Here is an 18,044-nt window from a genome sequence, read left to right on the forward strand (position 1 = left end):
GCACACGAGCTCTCTATAGGAGTGCAGGTGTGTTGCTGGAGTGGAACAGCTCGCCTATTAGGTCTTATGTTGCACACTTAATTTCACATTGAGACAAATGCATCAGTGGCAGCTTTCGGCGCGGGCCGCCTAACGCGTATTAGCGGTGTAGAAACTATTTGCGTAGCAACTGCTGTGTTTACACGGTCACATAAAGCGTGCAGCTAACAAATTAGCGAAAAACAACTCTGCTAGCCAGCAAGATAGTATACAGACCAGCCGCTACCTGCACCTTAAACTGACAGACAACGTGCTTTTCCTTCATAGCTAGGGATTCCATGCCTTTTACCGTCTCAGTAAACTACGAGCCATAGTGGTCAAGCAATGCCAAGTTAATTCTACTGAGCCGAGTTTGATATACTTGCCTTGCAGCACTGCGTGGATGATCTTTCAATCTCTCTCTTCCACCGCGCTTTCCACAGCCATACCCACGACCTTGTGGTTGTCAGTTCTAATTCATTGGCCAATGTTTATGGTCATGTCGTTATGTGTCCAAACATCCAATGGCATGTCACATTGTTTTCATGACCGCGCCCTCACCCCAGGTGCAATGTATTTTCACAATCTAAATATGCATATGTACAGAAAGATATATTTAAAAAACAAGGAAATTATGTTTTATTACATTTACAGTGATTTTATGTTATTTTACATTTGACATGTAAAACCACAGTCTATTTATGTAAATTTAATGATATTGTGGAAAAACAGTACAAAACTGTAAAATACACAGTAAAATACTTTGATATTACTATTTTTTTTACAGTGCACATTACGGTTTTCCAGCATTTCCTGGACATTGGTGTGACCAACAGCTATATAATTCATAAAGAATTATGTGCCAAACAGCAGCAGAAGTAGCAGAGTCGCCAGGAGTTCCAGGAAGACTTATGTGCTCATCTCCTTGGTGTTTCTCTGAAATCGGGATGCCCACCAGCACACAGCTCCAACCATTTTGCTGTCCCCACAAGCAGCAGGGAAGGACAGTCAAAGGCAAACATGGCCACCCAAGGAAGGTGAAAGTGCACTCTGTGCAAAAGAAAAACTCCCTGGCAGTGTGAGCAGTGCAATGTGGGTCTCTGTCTCCAGGTACTCCAGGAACTGCTTCAGGGTCTATCACACAGGCCCAAAAACACCTGAACATTTGTAATATAAAAAGGCCAATAAATGAAAAACTGAGTGAGCAAGGCTAAAAACCTCTTTTGTACATATTTATTATGTTCATATTGCAAAAGTTGATGTTGTGTTATATTTTGTTAATGTTGAATATCAGTTTCCACTTAATTATAAATCTCAAAAAGCAAAGTTCGTTTTTTGGGGTTTTTTTTCACTTTAAACTGTTGTTTCACTTTCATAACAATAAAATAATATAAAATGGCTGCCAGGTATTGAAAGCTGAGGTTATTCTGAAAAAAGGGGCAAAAGCTGTCATGTTTCTGGGTCATTTTGACCCAGCATTTTGAATTCTCATGTTTTGGTTTAATTTTCTATTTTGTATTATATTCTGACTCTTGTGGTTTGATCATTATTAGAATTCTATGTTTCTGTTTATTCGTGTTTAGGGATTAGTTCTTCGGTTATGTGTCTCATGTTATCCTGCTCTCCTTGTGTGTATATGCTACACAATTCAGCAGTAGCCTAACTCCACTTGAAATCACGCGCGAAGTCAGGATGTAGCGTCCAACTCCTTTTAATTAGTATTTCCTCATGGAGTAAAACTGAAATACAAATAACATAGCTAAAATTAACCTAGCCTAGCATCATTAGCACAACAAAATTAGATTCCAATACACATCCATTAGCGTTAGCACACAACTACTAAAGTATTCGTCTATAGCAAATATTTCCACAAAATATACATAAAATACAATCCTACAATTCAATACAAATGAAAACTTACAGACGGTGGTGTCGACGGCACAAAGAAAAGGCAGATGTCGCTGGATCAAATTTCCCCACATGTGAACTGCTAAGAACAAAAACAAACATGGCTGACTTCCTGTCACTTCCCAAAACTGGTTTTCAAAATAAAACGAATTTCAAAATAAAATTAGCTCACTACAAAGAGCGCCTATATTGCAGTAAAATTAAGAGCGGAATACTCCCCGTCTGGTATCTGCTAAGATGCCATATATCAATATTTAAACCACAACATAACCTTTTCAGTCCTGGTTCTTTAAAACCATAACAACCTCCGTTATAGGCCTGAGGAACACTTTGGCCACTCCGTCTCTGACGACCCGGATCTCGATCTTGCGGACGTTTCCATCACCGCCGGGGAAGGTGTTCGTCACAAGAGCCATGGGCCAATCGTTCCGGCATGTACGATCATCTTTCATCAAGACAACGTCACCTCTTTCGATGTTTGGGCTGGACTCTTGCCATTTACGACGAAGTTGCAGTGTCTGCAAGTATTCGCGTTTCCAACGATTCCAGAATTGGTCAGCCAATCTTTGCACTTGGCGCCACTGTTGCTTATACAGGTCCTTCTCAGTGAACGTCCCTGGAGGAGGTGGAACACTCTGCTTCTGAGTGAGAAGCATTGCTGGGGTAAGTATCTGAGGAACGTCAGGATCTGAAGAGACAGAGACAAGCGGTCTAGAGTTGATGATGGCTGTCACCTCCGCCATCAGGGTGCACAGGACTTCGTGGGTCAAACTGGAGGAGGGAGTACGCATCAGCATTGAGTCTAGGATTCTCCTTGCAACTCCTATCATGCGTTCCCACGCACCGCCCATGTGCGAGGAGTGAGGTGGATTGAAATGCCATGTACATCCGCGATTGTTGGTGTATCTCTGAACTTCTGACTTTGACAAAACCTTTTGGAACTCCAACTCTTTGCAAGCACCAACGAAATTGGTTCCACAATCTGAGTATAGGTGATCAGAAGCACCTCGGATTGCAAAGAATCTCCTCAAGGAGTTGATGAACGAAGAGGTGTCTAAAGACTCTATCACTTCTATGTGGACTGCACGTGTGCTCATGCAAGTGAAGAAAACGGCCCAACGCTTACTCTGAGCCATGCCTCCTCTTGTGCGCCTGGCTATCACGGCCCAAGGACCGAAAATGTCCACACCAGTGTAGGTAAAGGGTGGTGAAGTGCTTAGTCGCTCCTGCGGCAGGTCTGACATCTTTTGTTTCTCTCTTTTCCCACGAAGCTTTCAACAGGTGATGCATCCGTGAAGAACAGTACTCACACATCACTTGCCGCCAACTAGCCATATGCCAGCAGCTCGAATGGCACCTTCTGTGATGGTACGACCTTGATGCTCGACCTGCTCATGATAGTGTTTGATGAGCAACGTAGATACATGGTGTTTGCCTGGCAGAATGACGGGATGCCTTTCTTTGTCGCTTAAATCAGCTAACGTCAACCTGCCTCCAACCTTTAGCAACCCATCTGCATCTATGATCGGGTTGAGTTTAGTTAGAGAGCTTCTCTTGGAAACATCGGCTCCCTTGGAGAGAGCATCTAAATCTTCAAGGAAAGAAGCTTGTTGCACAGCAAGAAGAATCACTGTAGTTGCCTTGGACAACTCGTCAGCTGTGAGAGGTTTTGGGCACCAATCCCAACCATTACATCTGTTGGTTCCTTGGCTGCTTGCCTTAAAAGAACAAACCACGTGGATGAGTGCTGCAACTCCTCTCCGTATGGCCTTCCAGGAAGAGAATTTCGTGAATCTCTCACAGCCCAGCAACTTGTCCTTTTGACTCGTAACACAGGTTGTAACTTGTGGTCGTATCTCAACGTCTGCGTCTGGGTTGATAAGCTCAAAGGTCTCATGTTGCTCGCTGCTTGGCTGTGACTTGTATAGAAATGTTGGACCCGTGAACCAGTTGGTTCTGGCGAGCTGTGAGGCTTGAACGGGCCTAGAAGCATGGTCAGCTGGGTTATGCTCCGTAGGTACATACCTCCACTGATTTGGTTGTGTGGACTGGCGGATTCTCTGGACCCTGTTGTGGACATACACATAGAAACGTTTGGACTGATTATGAATGTAGCCCAGCACCACTTTACTGTCACAGTAGAAGGTGACTGCATCAATTTGGATATCGATCTCTTGAACGATAAACTCAGCAACTTCTACAGCTAGCACTGCCGCACACAGCTCCAGTCTGGGTATGGTAGGTTCAGTTGGTGGTGCAAGTCTAGCTTTCCCAAGAATAAAACCCACATGAATCTGGTCATTTGCATCTGTTGTCTTGAGGTACGCCACCGCACCAATCGCTTTGGTTGAAGCGTCTGAAAAGATGCATATCTCTTTACGACTGGCATTGGAACAGGAGGTGGTGGTATACGCTCGAGGGATATGAAGATGTTGCAGTTCTTGAAGCGAATTTTTCCATGTCTCCCAAACCTTACATTTGTCCTGAGGGAGTGGACTGTCCCAGTCGGTTCCATCTAAGGTCAACTCTCTCAGCAACGACTTGCCTTGAACGGTCACAGGAGCGACGAAGCCGAGAGGGTCGAAAAGACTGTTTATGGTGGAGAGAATCCCGCGTCGTGTGAAGGGCTTGTCACTGACTGACACTTGGAAGGTGAATGTGTCCCTTTTAACATCCCAACTCAATCCAAGGCTTCGCTGTGTGGGTACTGCGTCTCCATCCAAGTAAAGATCTTTAATGCCCTTAGCATGATCTCCAGCAGGAAAGGCTTTCAAGATGTCAACGCTGTTGGACGTGATCTTGTGCAGTCTCAGGTTTGACTCAGAGAGAGATGCTTGGGTTCTCTGTAGCAGAGAAATTGCCTCTTCCTCTGTGGATGTGGAAACAAGGCCATCATCTACATAGAACTCGCGTTCCACAAAGTGTCTGGTGTCTGACCCATACTGCTGTTCTCCTTCCTTTGCAGCTCTTCTGAGACAGTATGTTGCCACAGCTGGAGAAGGACTGTTGCCGAATACGTGAACCCTCATCCTGTATTCAACAATGTCTTTGCTGGGATCATTTTCTCTATACCACAGAAAGCGTAAGTAGTCTCGGTGGTCTTCTCTCACGACAAAACAATGAAACATCTGTTCGATGTCAGCCATGACTGCTACTCGCTCTCTCCTGAAACGAATAAGGACTCCCATTAGACTGTTATTCAAGTCTGGTCCGGTGAGTAGCACATTGTTCAGCAAGATGCCATTGCATTGTGCGCTTGAGTCGAAAACAACTCTGATTTGGTCAGGTTTCCTGGGATGATAGACCCCAAACATCGGCAAATACCAGCACTCTTTACCTTTAGGGAGCGGAGGGGCTGGTTCTGCGTGATTGTTGTAGAAGATCTTGTGCATGAAGGCAATGAACTGGTCCTTCATCCGTGGTTTACGCTCTAGTGTGCGCAGTAATGAGAAGAGGCGGGTCATAGCTTGCTCACGATTGTTGGGCAAAGGTGGTCTGGGGGGCCTGAAGGGAAGAGGAGCCACCCAACTATTCGACTCGTCCTGGAAAACCTCATCACCCATTATCTGCAGAAACTGTTCGTCCTCTATGGAGAAGGCACGCTTGTCATCATCCGCTGTTCTTGCAAAGACTGTGTTGCCGAGTGAGTCGTCATCCAATGTAGTGCTACGGCAACTGTGTGAGAGTCCCTTGACTTGACTGGAGTTGACCGTTTGCTTGAGATGGATGTGGCTCGTACAAGGTCTGAACAATGATGGTCTTCCGTCTTCCAGTATGTTCGTTTTATAACAGTGGACAATGGGCTTATGAACCTTTCCCAAACACACATCACCTACTAAGACCCATCCGAGGTCAAGCCTTTGAGCAAAGGGTGCATCACCAGGACCGTTGATCTGCTGCCTCACCTTGTGAACCTGGAGAATGTCTCTCCCAAGCAAAAGAAGGATCTTGGCATCATTATCGAGAGGCGGGATTTTGCTAGCAAGGCTCTTGAGGTGCGGGTGCTGGAGGGCAGCTTCAGGTGTCGGTATTTCATCACGATTATCTGGTAAGTCGTCACATTCGATCAGTGTTGGTAGCGCAAGGCTAACTTCACCATTACTGCTTCGATTTGATAGCCATTTGCTCTCCTGCCGGAGGTTGCGGCTAAGCCAGCACAAGTTTTCAGGGTGTAGGGGTATGAGCCAACTTTGATTCCGAATAAGTTGAAGAACTCTGACCTGGCTAGAGACTTGTTGCTCTGGTCATCGAGCATAGCATACATTTTGATGGCTTGTTGTGGGCACTCTTTAGGGTAAACCTTAACAAGACATATCTTGGAACAAGATTTTGACCTGGCGCAATCGCCACAAACTTCAGTGCAGGGCTTGCAACTGGTTCTGGGATAGTGTCCTCTTTTTCCGGCTCCCTGCCGTCACCTGTTGGGGGACTTAAGGCCTTGGTGGACAGTTGTGGTGGACCGGGATGAAGAGCTGTGATGTGCTTGTCACTGTTGCACTCATCACATTTCAGGACGACTTTGCAGTCTCGTGCGAGATGAGATGTGGATGCACAGCATTTGAAACAGATGCCTTGATCTTTCAAGTACATTTTGCGTTCTTCAATAGTCTTTAGCCTGAACCCACGGCATTTCTTTAAGGGGTGGGGTTTTTTATGGATGGGGCAATGCTTGGATATATCCTCTCTAGGATCTGGATCGCTTTGTGGGGCCTCAGAAACGACTTTGGTTGTATGCACTGAGACTGGGGTTCTTAAATTTGTGTGGCGTGAGATAGGCTTTTCTGTGACAGGACTGCTTCCAGAAAGAGCAAAGCTGGGATCGTTTCTTGTTTTAGCTTGATAGCAGATGAAGGAAGTAAAAAAGGAAAAGGGGGGATAACCAACCTTGTAGTCCTCTTTGTATTTCGACCCTTGAGTGATCCATTTTTCTTGCAGGTTATATGGCAGTTTTTCCAAGATGGGTTTGATGCCACGGGCGGTATCCAGGTATGCTAAGCCGGGCAAGTAGCCATCCTCTTTTGCTGAAAGTAGTTCCATCAATAGATCTCCAAGATCCCTTAACCTGTAATTGTCCTTGTTTGTTATTTTAGGAAAGCTGTCCAACTTCCTAAAGAGGGCACTTCCGATGACTTCTGGAGCACCGTAGCGTTCATCGAGCCTGTCCCAGACCATTTTGAGTGCAGTATTTGGGTTGTCAATATGAACTGCTCTTAGGCGCTTGACGTATGCAGAAGATTCCTTCCCAAGCCATTTTGAAAGTAAATCCAGCTGTTCACTTGCAGTAAGGTCCAAACCCTTAATGGTATTGGAGAAGGCAGATTTCCATGCCCTGAATGACTCTGGATGATCATCAAAGTGGGTTAAGCCAGTGCTCACAAGCTCTTTTCGTGCCAGGTACTTCGCCATGTCCATCATCACTGAAGACTCTGGAGGGTGTGTATGAGAATTGTTAGAGTACTGAGGAAAAATTAGCTCTGGTTTAGTGTAGGGTGTATTGCTCTTTTGTTCTTGCAGGAGTCCCTCACTGTTAACTTGGAGGCGAGCGTTTATATCTGGCTGAGCTGATGGGATAGAGGTGTGAGCGGTTTGGTATGCATGCGTTACCTTGGAACTTGGTTGTGGCTGGAAAAGTGTGGGCCATGTGTCTTTCACAATATACTCATCTTTAATAATGTACTTAGCCGATGGTGGAGGGCTCTTCTCGATGGGATGCTCTGATATTGAGAGATTGACTGGTTCATCGCGTTGGTTAAGCTGCATAGTTTGGTCTCTGATATAGTTACTTACACGTTCATGTGTACTCTGCACCATAACTGGGAGACTTTTCCAACTTGAATGTGCTTTAACCTCTATCTCTGCTGCTGCTTCCAAAACTTCTGCTTGTGCAATTGCAGCTGCAGCTTCCTTTTCCAGATTTAAGGCTTCGAGATTAGCTTCTAATCTTGCTTTGTCAACTTTAATGCTGATCTCTCTCTGTGCGAAGGCAACACGTGCGCGAGCAGCTTCTGCCTTGGCTCTCCCATGCGCTGCTGCTGCACTGACATTTGATCTACTTGAATATCTGGAAACTGAACTAGCGCTTTTAACTGATGCTCCGTCTTGAGGAGGCTTTGGTTCCTTAGGTCTTGCACCTTTGGAGTGTGCTTCGTCCATGTTTGTTGACATAGCTTGCTGTCGTAGAGTTGTTTTGCCAGCTGCTGACCGTCTTTTTACTATCCTGCTCTCCTTGTGTGTATATGCTACACAATTCAGCAGTAGCCTAACTCCACTTGAAATCACGCGCGAAGTCAGGATGTAGCGTCCAACTCCTTTTAATTAGTATTTCCTCATGGAGTAAAACTGAAATACAAATAACATAGCTAAAATTAACCTAGCATCATTAGCACAACAGAGGTGGGTCGAGTATCCAAAAATTATACACAAGTAAGAGTATCATTACTTTAAAATATTATCACTCAAGTAAAAGTAAAAAGTAGTCGTCAAAAAAGTTACTCGAGTAAGAGTAAAAAAGTACTTGGTGAAAAGGCTACTCAAGTAAGAGTATCTAGCGAGTAACTGTTTGAAATGTCCGATTTATTTTATAAATAAATGCTATCAGACAATCAAAAATAAATAAATATACAAATTTTAGTATTTTCAAAAGGAATATATGTAAAAAGATCCACAAAATAAGGCACAACAATTCTAATTTCAAGATTTCAGTTTTTCACAACGTAAAGCTTTTTCAAGCAAAACCCACAGTGAATATATTCGCATTTACAGCAGCCTCAGAGAAAACATTAGAACGAGGCAACTTCAACATAACAGACTGCAGCTGATGCGCCAGAATGTCATACTAGGGGTGGTTCTTTTAAATACAAGGAGGGATTAAGTAAATCAGAAACAAATGACAAAGAGATGCAACGGGTATAATCAGGAAAAGTTTATTCCCAAGGCAGGCAGCAGGAATAAAAAAAACAAACAAACAAAAAAAACACATCTGTGCTAAAATTCCATAAGAATAGACATTCTAACAAAACTTATTCTGTATACTAAAATACCCTGAAGTATAGACAGTGGATTAACACAATGTAATATGTAAAAATGTAAAAACTACACTCACAAATAAACACTGAAATCAGAGTAAAACTAATTATAAAAGACAAATACAAATTTCCACTATGTGGATGTTCATATGTGTATGGCTCACTTTACCATAAATTGTTTCTTCAGTGAAATGGTGGTTCAGCTTCAGCTGAAAGATTAATTGCCTCTGTTTTCAGTTTTGTTCAAAAAAAGAATGACTTCATATAGGGAAAAAATATATATCACATATGCAGGACACCTTAAACTAGTTTTTAAATTAAGCAGCAAGGCAGAACAAAGTCGGGGCTGTATCAAGACACAGGGACTAAACCCCAATTCAACCAGACCCAGAACTGATCTGGAATTAAAACAGGACTACAACAGTTCAAAATCAGGACTACTTAGGATTTAACCAAGACAGAACTAGAACCAGAACTAGATGATAGTAGCACTAAAAACCATCATAGACCTGCACTACACTTATTTTTTAATTCTACCAAAGTCCACTATTTAGATTCAGAAAAGTTTATATAATTATTTAGCCTTGTTGTGCAAACAAGCCTGCATAACTTAATAAATATAGAATTTGAAAAATAACAAACCTAAAAAGAAACACTAGGTACGAGATACATGAGTACCTATGATACGGTGATACTTTTGGTAAACAACCATTTGACTAACATGTGTGTCTCACCTGCTCTTGTTCCTCTCTCTCCCTCTTTGTGCTGACATTCATCAAATATACAGTGGAAACCAGATATTTATAAACTCTTCAGATAAAAACACAAACATTTTTAATTGTAACATCAAATCAGACAGCAGTTGGCTCTCAAGGTTCTTGCTGTGAAGCTGTGACCGTTTGGCAGTGAACAGGAGTCCTGCATGACTATAAAGTCTCTCACAGGCTGCAGATGCAGGAAGAGCTGTATTGACTTTGATCGACAGCTTCTTGATCTGAGGAAAGCCATGCAATAGATCCACACCTCCAGTGAATGGACATGAAAGGTACCTCTCCAGTTCCTCTGCTTCTGGCTTTCCTGACCCCATGGATCCATCATCTTCGTCGGTTTGTGCTGGCCTCATCCAGCTCTGTGTCTAGGTGATGTCTGATGAAGTGGAGACCTGTGGAAAGACATAAGGTTTTCAAAAGAATTAGGTCTGGTCATCATAGTGCTGTATACACTGCCAAGCTGCAGATGCTTGTTTGGAGCTAGCCTCCAAAAGCTGCCCATACACTGTGCGATTTTTCAGTCGCGCAACAGTTTTGGGGATCGGCCGTGTTTTGCCTTAATCGTGTGTGCATCGTGTAGTATACATGGGGTAACAAAAAGCAGCTAACACCTCACGACCAGCTCCCAATCATCAATCGTTTTGTCGCATGATAATCAAACCAGTTTGAAATCCACGACTACAACAACCAAGAGTTGGATGGACATTGCTGCTCAATCACAGCTGCCTGGTCAATGTTTTTCATTAGTAATTTAGCAGAGTTGATGTGTGTCTGAGTGAGTGAAAGACAGAGAGAGGGAGACCAAGTGACAGATTTTGTATGATAAGCTTCATGTTATGGACGCACAGTTTGAGTACTCAGGTCGCACCAGAGCATCAGGCCGTATAGTGTGAGACCCTGCATCGTGACCTATGAACTTCTAACCTCTGCGATTTAATTGTACAGTTTGAGCAGGAGCGGAATAACGTGACTGAAAAAACTCGCACAGTGTTTGCCCAGCTTAATGTGGACTGTTTAAACTAAACAAGCTGCTGTTTCACATAATAAACCCTGTCAGCCACAGTATTGCCTTCTGTTTTAACAGTTAAAGCAGTAGAGACGAACTGTTTGCATGTGCATGGAACTCTAGCGTCATTAACCAGGCTAGCTGTTAGCTTATAGCTCACGCTAGCTAACCAGCAAGCAGTTAAAAAGACAGCCGAAGCTGCACAAAACACCCACAAACTTATCTCACTACAACGTAGGGCCGGAAATATGACTCGCAGCTCAAGCTCGACACAGCTGCTGTAACATAAGACTGACATCCAGCTAACCACAGCTAAAAAGATATTTAGAGAAAACTTACCGTTTCCTCAGGTTAAACGAGTTGAGTTGTTTCACGCTGGTTTGTTTTGGCTCTCACTGAAGATAACGACACTGAAGACATAGCTGTTCTTTTGTGCTGCTTTTAAGCGAAACATTCTTTGTATATGAGGCCAAAGATGTTCATCCTCTTCAGCTCTAGCGTAGACTCTGCCATCACATTTCTTCTTTCCGTGTGTCCGCTACTTTGAAACGCTCTGCCCGCCACGGTTTCAAACTGGTCATGTGACTGTATGGCCACGTCTCACTGGTAAAAAAGTTACCGGAAACTCCACTGACGGCATGTTATCTAATGTGTTAAACTAATTATTTTTTTTAAAGTAACGAGTCGAATTTTGCAAATGTAGCGGAGTAAAAGTACCGTTTCTTCTTCATAAATGTACTCAAGTAAAAGTAAAAAGTATTGTGCAAAAAAGGTACTTAAAAAGTACATTTTTTTCAAAAACTTACTCTAGTAAATGTAACGTAGTAAATGTAGCTCGTTACTACCCACCTCTGTAGCACAACAAAATTAGATTCCAATACACATCCATTAGCGTTAGCACACAACTACTAAAGTATTCGTCTATAGCAAATATTTCCACAAAATATACATAAAATACAATCCTACAATTCAATACAAATGAAAACTTACAGACGGTGGTGTCGATGGCACAAAGAAAAGGCAGATGTCGCTGGATCAAATTTCCCCACATGTGATCTGCTAAGAACTAAACAAACATGGCTGACTTCCTGTCACTTCCCAAAACTGGTTTTCAAAATAAAACGAATTTCAAAATAAAATTAGCTCACTACAAAGAGCGCCTATATTGCAGTAAAATTAAGAGCGGAACACATGTTTAGTGTAGATTTAGTTCTGTGTCTTGTCTGCGTCTTTCTGCAGTTGTTTCTTGTTTCCTGTTTTATTATGAAGGTCCGTGTCTCATGTGAGTGTATTCAGTTTTGCCTCCCTTATCTCGTCCCATTAATTACTTCCAGTGTTCCCCACCTGTGTGTAATCTCCCTGTGTTCTTCTGTGTGTATTTGAGTAGTGTCTTCTTATGTTGTAGTCGCTGGTCCGTCTGTTAACCTCCCATGTGTCAACTGTGAATCTACCGTGTTTCATCCGTGTGTTTTCCCTGCTATCCACCTCTATATGCCTCTGCTCACCCTCCTTCATGTTCGTGTTTAGTAGTTTAGTTTTTCCAGTTCAGATTATCTTTAGTTCCATTTGCCGTTTTCAACTTGTGTTTGATTTTACAATAAACCTCCTTCGCACCTCCACGAGTGCCTGCAATTGGATCCTCCTTTATTTTTCTCCACACGGCGAATGGAATGAGCCGTGACAAAAGCATTCAGTTATAGTATGATTTTTGACCCTTTTACAGCCAAAATTACCCAAAAGGTCCAGGCGACCTAAATGACGCTTGGTCAATAAAGGGTTAAAATCCATTTCCCTTTCATGTTCGCTCACGGATTACCATTTGGATTAGCAACTTTATTTTAAAATCCTGCGGCAATGCAAATTAGCCACACCGTGGGATGTAAGCAGCTCAATAATTGGTTGGACAGACACAGGCTGACTGCCTGGATTTTTCTACACTGCTGTTTGTGCTCATAGCTTTGCCCTGTAGTGATGGGAATTCCGGCTCTTTTTAGAGAACCAGCTCGGATCACTAAAAAGAGCCGGCTCTTTTGGCTCCCAACCAGCTCTTCAGGTTGTTTTGTTGCTTTAATTAATTTATTATCAACAACAATATAAAATTATGCACAAAAGGAATTACTAATGTAAAAAAATTGTGGCTTTATTTATATATGTTTATACATAAATATATATGGTGGCCCCTAGAGGCAAAACACGTACAAACTCCAAAAAAAGTACAAATTCCAAAGCACGTACAAAGCTGCCTAGATCACTTAAATTACACAATTGAAAGCATATGTGTATTGTTTGTGTATTTACACATATACATATATATTCAAATAATTTAAAAAAAACTGTTACCTGTTACTACCCCACACCAAATCCGGTCGTCGGTACTTCCTGGCTGGTGTAGCCAATAGGTACCAAAAGCTCAACACTGCCCCTAGCATCCTGGAGCACTTCCGTTGTGTTTTGGAATTTTTATGTGTTTTGGAGGTTTCACGTGCTTCGGAATTTGTACGTGATTCGGAGTTTGTACATGTTTTGGAGTTTGTACGTGCTTTGTCTTTAGGGGCCATCGTAAATATACTTTTATTTATTCACTCCACATAAAATGTAATAAATAAATTATAAAATACAAAAACCAACTATTTACATTTCCACTTTTAACTATTCAAATTTTCAGCTTCTTCCTTTTAAACAAATTTAAAGTGAAACAACACAAAACACTGCAAACCACAACACAATAAAATATAAATTAAAATACGCAAAACAAAAAGAAGATGTACATTCTCTGTCATATAGGCCTGGGATGATTTTTTTGGAGAGTGTTTTCCTGCTTGGAATTGTATACATAGGATTTACTGCATGAATAAACTTTCTGAATCCTTTATCATCCGCAACTGAAAATAGTTGTGGATGATTACTATACCTTTCTAATGTGACGATGTTGTCTCTTGTTGCCCCTGGCTCTCTTTCCCTCCCGTTCTGTTCCTGTGCTACTGCCAGTGTAACTACCGCCCCTCCCCCCTCTCTTCAGCGCAAGGACAAGGCTCATGGGCCGGAGTGAAGTGAAAAAAAGTGCAAGAGAGAGGGTGGGAGAAAAAAAAAAAACACAGCTCCTTAGGCTTGCATCGTTCACTTCAAAGAGCCGGCTCTGAGAGCCATTTTGTTCGTGACCATTGACTGTAGAAAACATGGACGATGCCACAGCTCCCCATAAATGAAGCCAAAATGTCTCTATCGCCCCCTGGTGTCTGGCTGCAGTATAGGTCATAAACCCCGCCTCCTCCATGTTAGCGGATGGGACTGGGGTCAGACTAAAATAAATTATTTCTCCTCAGATAAATTTTTTCAAGGGATGCAGTCTGCCAATTTATGTAGTTCTTATCACATTGATTTGGGTCCAAGGGGTCACTTTTCTCAAAAATCTATTATGATTATTAACTAGATCTCCAAAAGTTGAATCTGTTCATCTGGACGTAGCGTTTTGTGGGAGAAACGTTTCTCCCACAAAAACGCTACGTCCAGATGAACAGATTCAACTTTTGGAGATTTACTTTCCTGGATGATTGAGAATGCATCAAGACATATTAACTAGATCCTTAAAAATTGGGGTGAAACGTCATGATGAAAGCTTTGATTGACAGCTGCAGTTACGGAGAAACTTGCGCTTCTTGCGTAGAGCAGGTGTATTCGGGAGAGAAGCCAAGAGAAGAAGCTAACATCAAAATATCGACTGGGTTTGAAATTATCAAGATGAGTTGTTCAGCAGTAAACTGTACTAACTGACCACAGGGCTCTGATGGATCGTTGCAGTTTTTTCGGTAAGTCTAAATTGTGTTTCATAAGCTAATACATGATATGGTTTGCTAGTTAGCACCGGTATTGCATTGAATATGTATATAAAGCAGTGTTAGCTACCAGTTCTTTGTTTAATTTAAATAAATGGCATTTAAAAAACTGCTAATAAATTTAATTTTAGTCAAGAAATTGTTTGAACCGTGTTAATAGGTTGTGGTCATCTACCCACCACTGTCACACCACAGCCATTTTGCTGCACTGGCTAGCATAAACTGTAATATATTTGCTTGATGTTTTAAAAAATTACAACTAGAGCATTCCCACCAACATTGCATACTAAATACAGTTTGCTAATCATCTTTAGATAATCTTCAGATGAGGCTGTTCTGGCATTTACTTACTACCTGTGATATTACTTCAGCTAATTATCTTGCCCTGTTTTGGTAATGCAAAAGAGTAAATAAAAAGCTTCTAAATATGAACGCATGGCTTGCCCACATAATAAACGATGCATGTGATTAGCGCCAGAAATACTGTTAGGTTAGAATTATTATTTTATTAATGTATAGTGGGAGTTAGTGGTTGTTACGACACCACTGGCTACTACCTGGGGCTGCAGGCCCGTTCTCTCTGTTGTTAATTGGCTGTGCGAACCAGTGTCTCAGATTAACTGGTGATTGTGAATACATGGATAGACTTCGTTTCAGGAGACACTGCCAACAAAAGTGAAATAAGCGCGGTGAATAATTCGTCTTTAAAAATTACTATTTGGGCTCGTTTGTTTGCATAACTAAAAACAAAGTCTGCTGCACCGCTACGTTTTTGAGAAAAAAGAGCATGTGAGTTAAAGTGGTAATTTATATGATGTCGCTAACATTAAACTGTTCTATAGCTATTCTACCAGTAGTTTGATATGATTTGGTCGGCCTTGCCACGACAGTATTTACTGTAGTTCACAGAGGCTTTTTAGTCTGATTTTGCTACGCTGTCATTATGACCATCCAATCAGATTAACCTGACACAGCTGCACCTGGATTCAGTCTGCTAAACAGTCATCTTAGGTGCATGTCTTTTTCTGGTGGTGGAGGTGGTCAGTTTTTCTTTAGGTGATGCAGCAAGACTGAACCAGTGGCTGGCTAACATGAGAAGGAAGGACTGGACACCTGGGCCATCATCTCGTCTTTGCGGTGCTCATTTTGAAGAAAATGACATGATCACAGACTCAAAGGTTAATAAAATCCTCAGCAGCACAGGAGTTCCAACTATTTTCAGTTTTCCATGTATTCAGGTGAGGTCAACTGGGAGAGGAGCAAGACGTAACATTTTGACAAGTACTGGCACAGAGGTAAGTGGCTCTCCAGGTTTATCAAGCGATGTGTCAGGGAACAGTAATGTTGGTCAAACACATACAAAATTCGACCACAACATGACACCAGGAGACCATAGTTACGCGTTATTACCAACCACATTAACAGAACCAGGCTGTATTCAAGAGGATCACTGCTACAACCTTGAGTCTCCAAAGTCATTAAAGCGTAAAAATCAGGCTTCAGAAGAGATGCTAACAAAATACAGGAAAAAGCTGAGATTGCAATCCCAAAAGTCTAGGCGTTTAAAGACAAGAGTTTGTACCTTAAAGGATGTCACCAAAGAACTAAAGAACAAGCTCTTGATCTCAAATCAGTGTGCATCTTTGCTTGACTCAATCAATGAAGTTCCAAAACACATCTTGCGTAAAATCCTTGATGGGAAAAAGTCAGCTAAATATTCTGAGGAACTGAAACAGTTTGCCACCACACTTCATTTTTACTCCCCAAAAGCATATGAGTACGTGCGTGAGAATTTTAATAAAGCGTTGCCACACAGTCATACCATTCGCACTTGGTACAGTAGTGTCTCAGCTGATCCTGGATTTACCGTAGCATCTTTCAGAGCACTAACAAGTCACGTGGAGGCAAACAGAGAACAGGGAAAGGAGACGGTGTGTGCTCTAATGATGGATGAAATGTACATCCACAAAATGACTGAGTTTGCAGGTGACCGGTTCCATGGCTATGTAGATATAGGCACTGGTGAAATTGACAACACACTTGCCACCCAGGCCTTTGTCCTCATGGTTGTGGCTGTCAATGAGTCATGGAAAATTCCCATTGTGTACTTCCTCATCGATGGTATGGATGGATCAGAGAAGGCCAATGTCATTCGGGAAAGCCTTAGCAGGCTTCATGAAGTTGGTGTTAAAGTTGTCTCCCTTACGTGTGATGCCCCTACGAGTAACCTCGCCATGATAAGGGAACTTGGCGCAGAGTTAAATATCAACAACATGAAGCCCTACTTCTTTCATCCAGAGAATCCCACACAAAAAGTGCATGTGATCCTGGATGCATGCCATATGCTAAAGCTTCTTCGTAATGCCTTTGCATCTTCAATGGAATTTGAGACAGAAGATGGGAGGAATATTAAGTGGAAGTACTTTGAAGCCCTTAATAAACTCCAAGATGAAGAGGGTCTACGACTAGGTAACAGGCTAAAAATGGCTCATTTACAGTGGAGAAAACAAAAAATGAAAGTCCAACTAGCAGCACAGCTCTTCAGCAGAAGTGTAGCGGATGCAATGGAGTTCTGTGAACAAGGCTTGAAATTGGAGGAGTTTAAAGGTTGTTCTGCAACTGTGGAGTTTGTGCGCACTGTAGATGCAGCCTTTGATGTGCTCAACAGCCGTAATCCTCTTGGAAAAGGTTCCAAAGCTCCAATTAAGCGATCAACTAAACACAGGGCTGAGACAATCTTGAAGGATGCAGAAACCTTGCTTCGTGGGTTGAAGGTCCAGCAGTATGACAAGATGGTGCCACTTCACACCACAAAAAAGAAGACTGCCATATATGACTTCATTGCTAATGGCATAAGTGCACTTAACATTTATAATGAACTTGTTGAGAGGACCGATGCCCCATGCAGGTATCTTCTGACCTACAAACTGAGTCAGGACCACTTAGAGCTCTTCTTCTCTGCCATAAGAACAAGAGGTGGGAACAATGACAATCCTAATGCCAGACAGTTCAGGGGAGCCTACAAACGTTTACTTGTTAGGCACCAAGTTAAAACGGGAACAGGCAATTGTTTACTTCGAGACAACACATACATTCTTGATTCAACATCTGCAGCTGTAAATGTTGCTCGCAGAATGGAAGTCCACCTTGTGCAAGTAAATGACCCTGATGATCACTCGATTCCTGACCTCACAGATGTATGCAACCTATCTGAATACAAGGAGGCAGTGATCAGCTACATCGCAGGATTTGTAGTAAAGAAGATCAAAGAGAAAATCACCTGCTTGCCTTGTTCACAGGCCTTGACAACTGAAGATGCTGTGCATACTTTTATTAAGCAGAAAGACAGAGGTGGTCTCCAAAGACCTTCACCAGACATGGTTACTGTGTGTATCACAACAGAAAAATGCATTCAGAGGAAAATCAAAACCAATGGAGGTCAGCTACCCAGTGGACGTGGAGTCACGGCAACCATTGTCACCCA

At 42.3% G+C, this 18,044-nt stretch overlaps 2 protein-coding genes across 3 annotated transcripts; both read right to left on the reverse strand.

Annotated features, from left to right (window-relative positions):
* Positions 1–810: 810 nt before the first annotated feature.
* Positions 811–3,195, reverse strand: LOC102082819 (uncharacterized). The gene is made up of 2 exons (XM_019347009.2): positions 2,232–3,195; positions 811–2,005 (listed from the first exon to the last, which is right to left on the reverse strand). Exons 1-2 carry the CDS (start codon positions 3,168–3,170, stop codon positions 1,985–1,987), a joined length of 960 nt encoding a protein of 319 aa, XP_019202554.1. The 5' UTR covers positions 3,171–3,195; the 3' UTR covers positions 811–1,984.
* Positions 3,196–6,132: 2,937 nt separating this feature from the next.
* LOC109195216 (uncharacterized) lies at positions 6,133–13,677 on the reverse strand. Of its 2 annotated transcripts, none has more exons than XM_019347008.1 (2): positions 13,639–13,677; positions 6,133–8,265 (listed from the first exon to the last, which is right to left on the reverse strand). In XM_019347008.1, exon 2 carries the CDS (start codon positions 8,089–8,091, stop codon positions 6,151–6,153), a length of 1,941 nt encoding a protein of 646 aa, XP_019202553.1. In that variant the 5' UTR covers positions 8,092–8,265; positions 13,639–13,677; the 3' UTR covers positions 6,133–6,150. The 2 variants fall into 2 exon arrangements, with proteins under 2 accessions (XP_019202553.1, XP_019202552.1); XM_019347007.2 differs by lacking the exon at positions 13,639–13,677 and adding an exon at positions 11,718–12,366.
* Positions 13,678–18,044: the final 4,367 nt, after the last annotated feature.

The sequence above is a fragment of the Oreochromis niloticus genome, linkage group LG17, assembly GCF_001858045.2.
Source record: "Oreochromis niloticus isolate F11D_XX linkage group LG17, O_niloticus_UMD_NMBU, whole genome shotgun sequence".
Taxonomy (NCBI): domain Eukaryota; kingdom Metazoa; phylum Chordata; class Actinopteri; order Cichliformes; family Cichlidae; genus Oreochromis; species Oreochromis niloticus.

Excerpts from the sequence above, each read along its gene's own strand:
- LOC102082819 (XM_019347009.2), bottom strand. The coding sequence starts at position 3,170 with ATGTCAGACCTGCCGCAGGAGCGACTAAGCACTTCACCACCCTTTACC. Across the intron at positions 2,006-2,231 it reads TCCTCAGGCCTATAACGGAG|TTCACATGTGGGGAAATTTG; the intron begins GTTGTTATGGTT and ends TGTTCTTAGCAG.
- LOC109195216 (XM_019347008.1), bottom strand. The coding sequence starts at position 8,091 with ATGTCAACAAACATGGACGAAGCACACTCCAAAGGTGCAAGACCTAAG.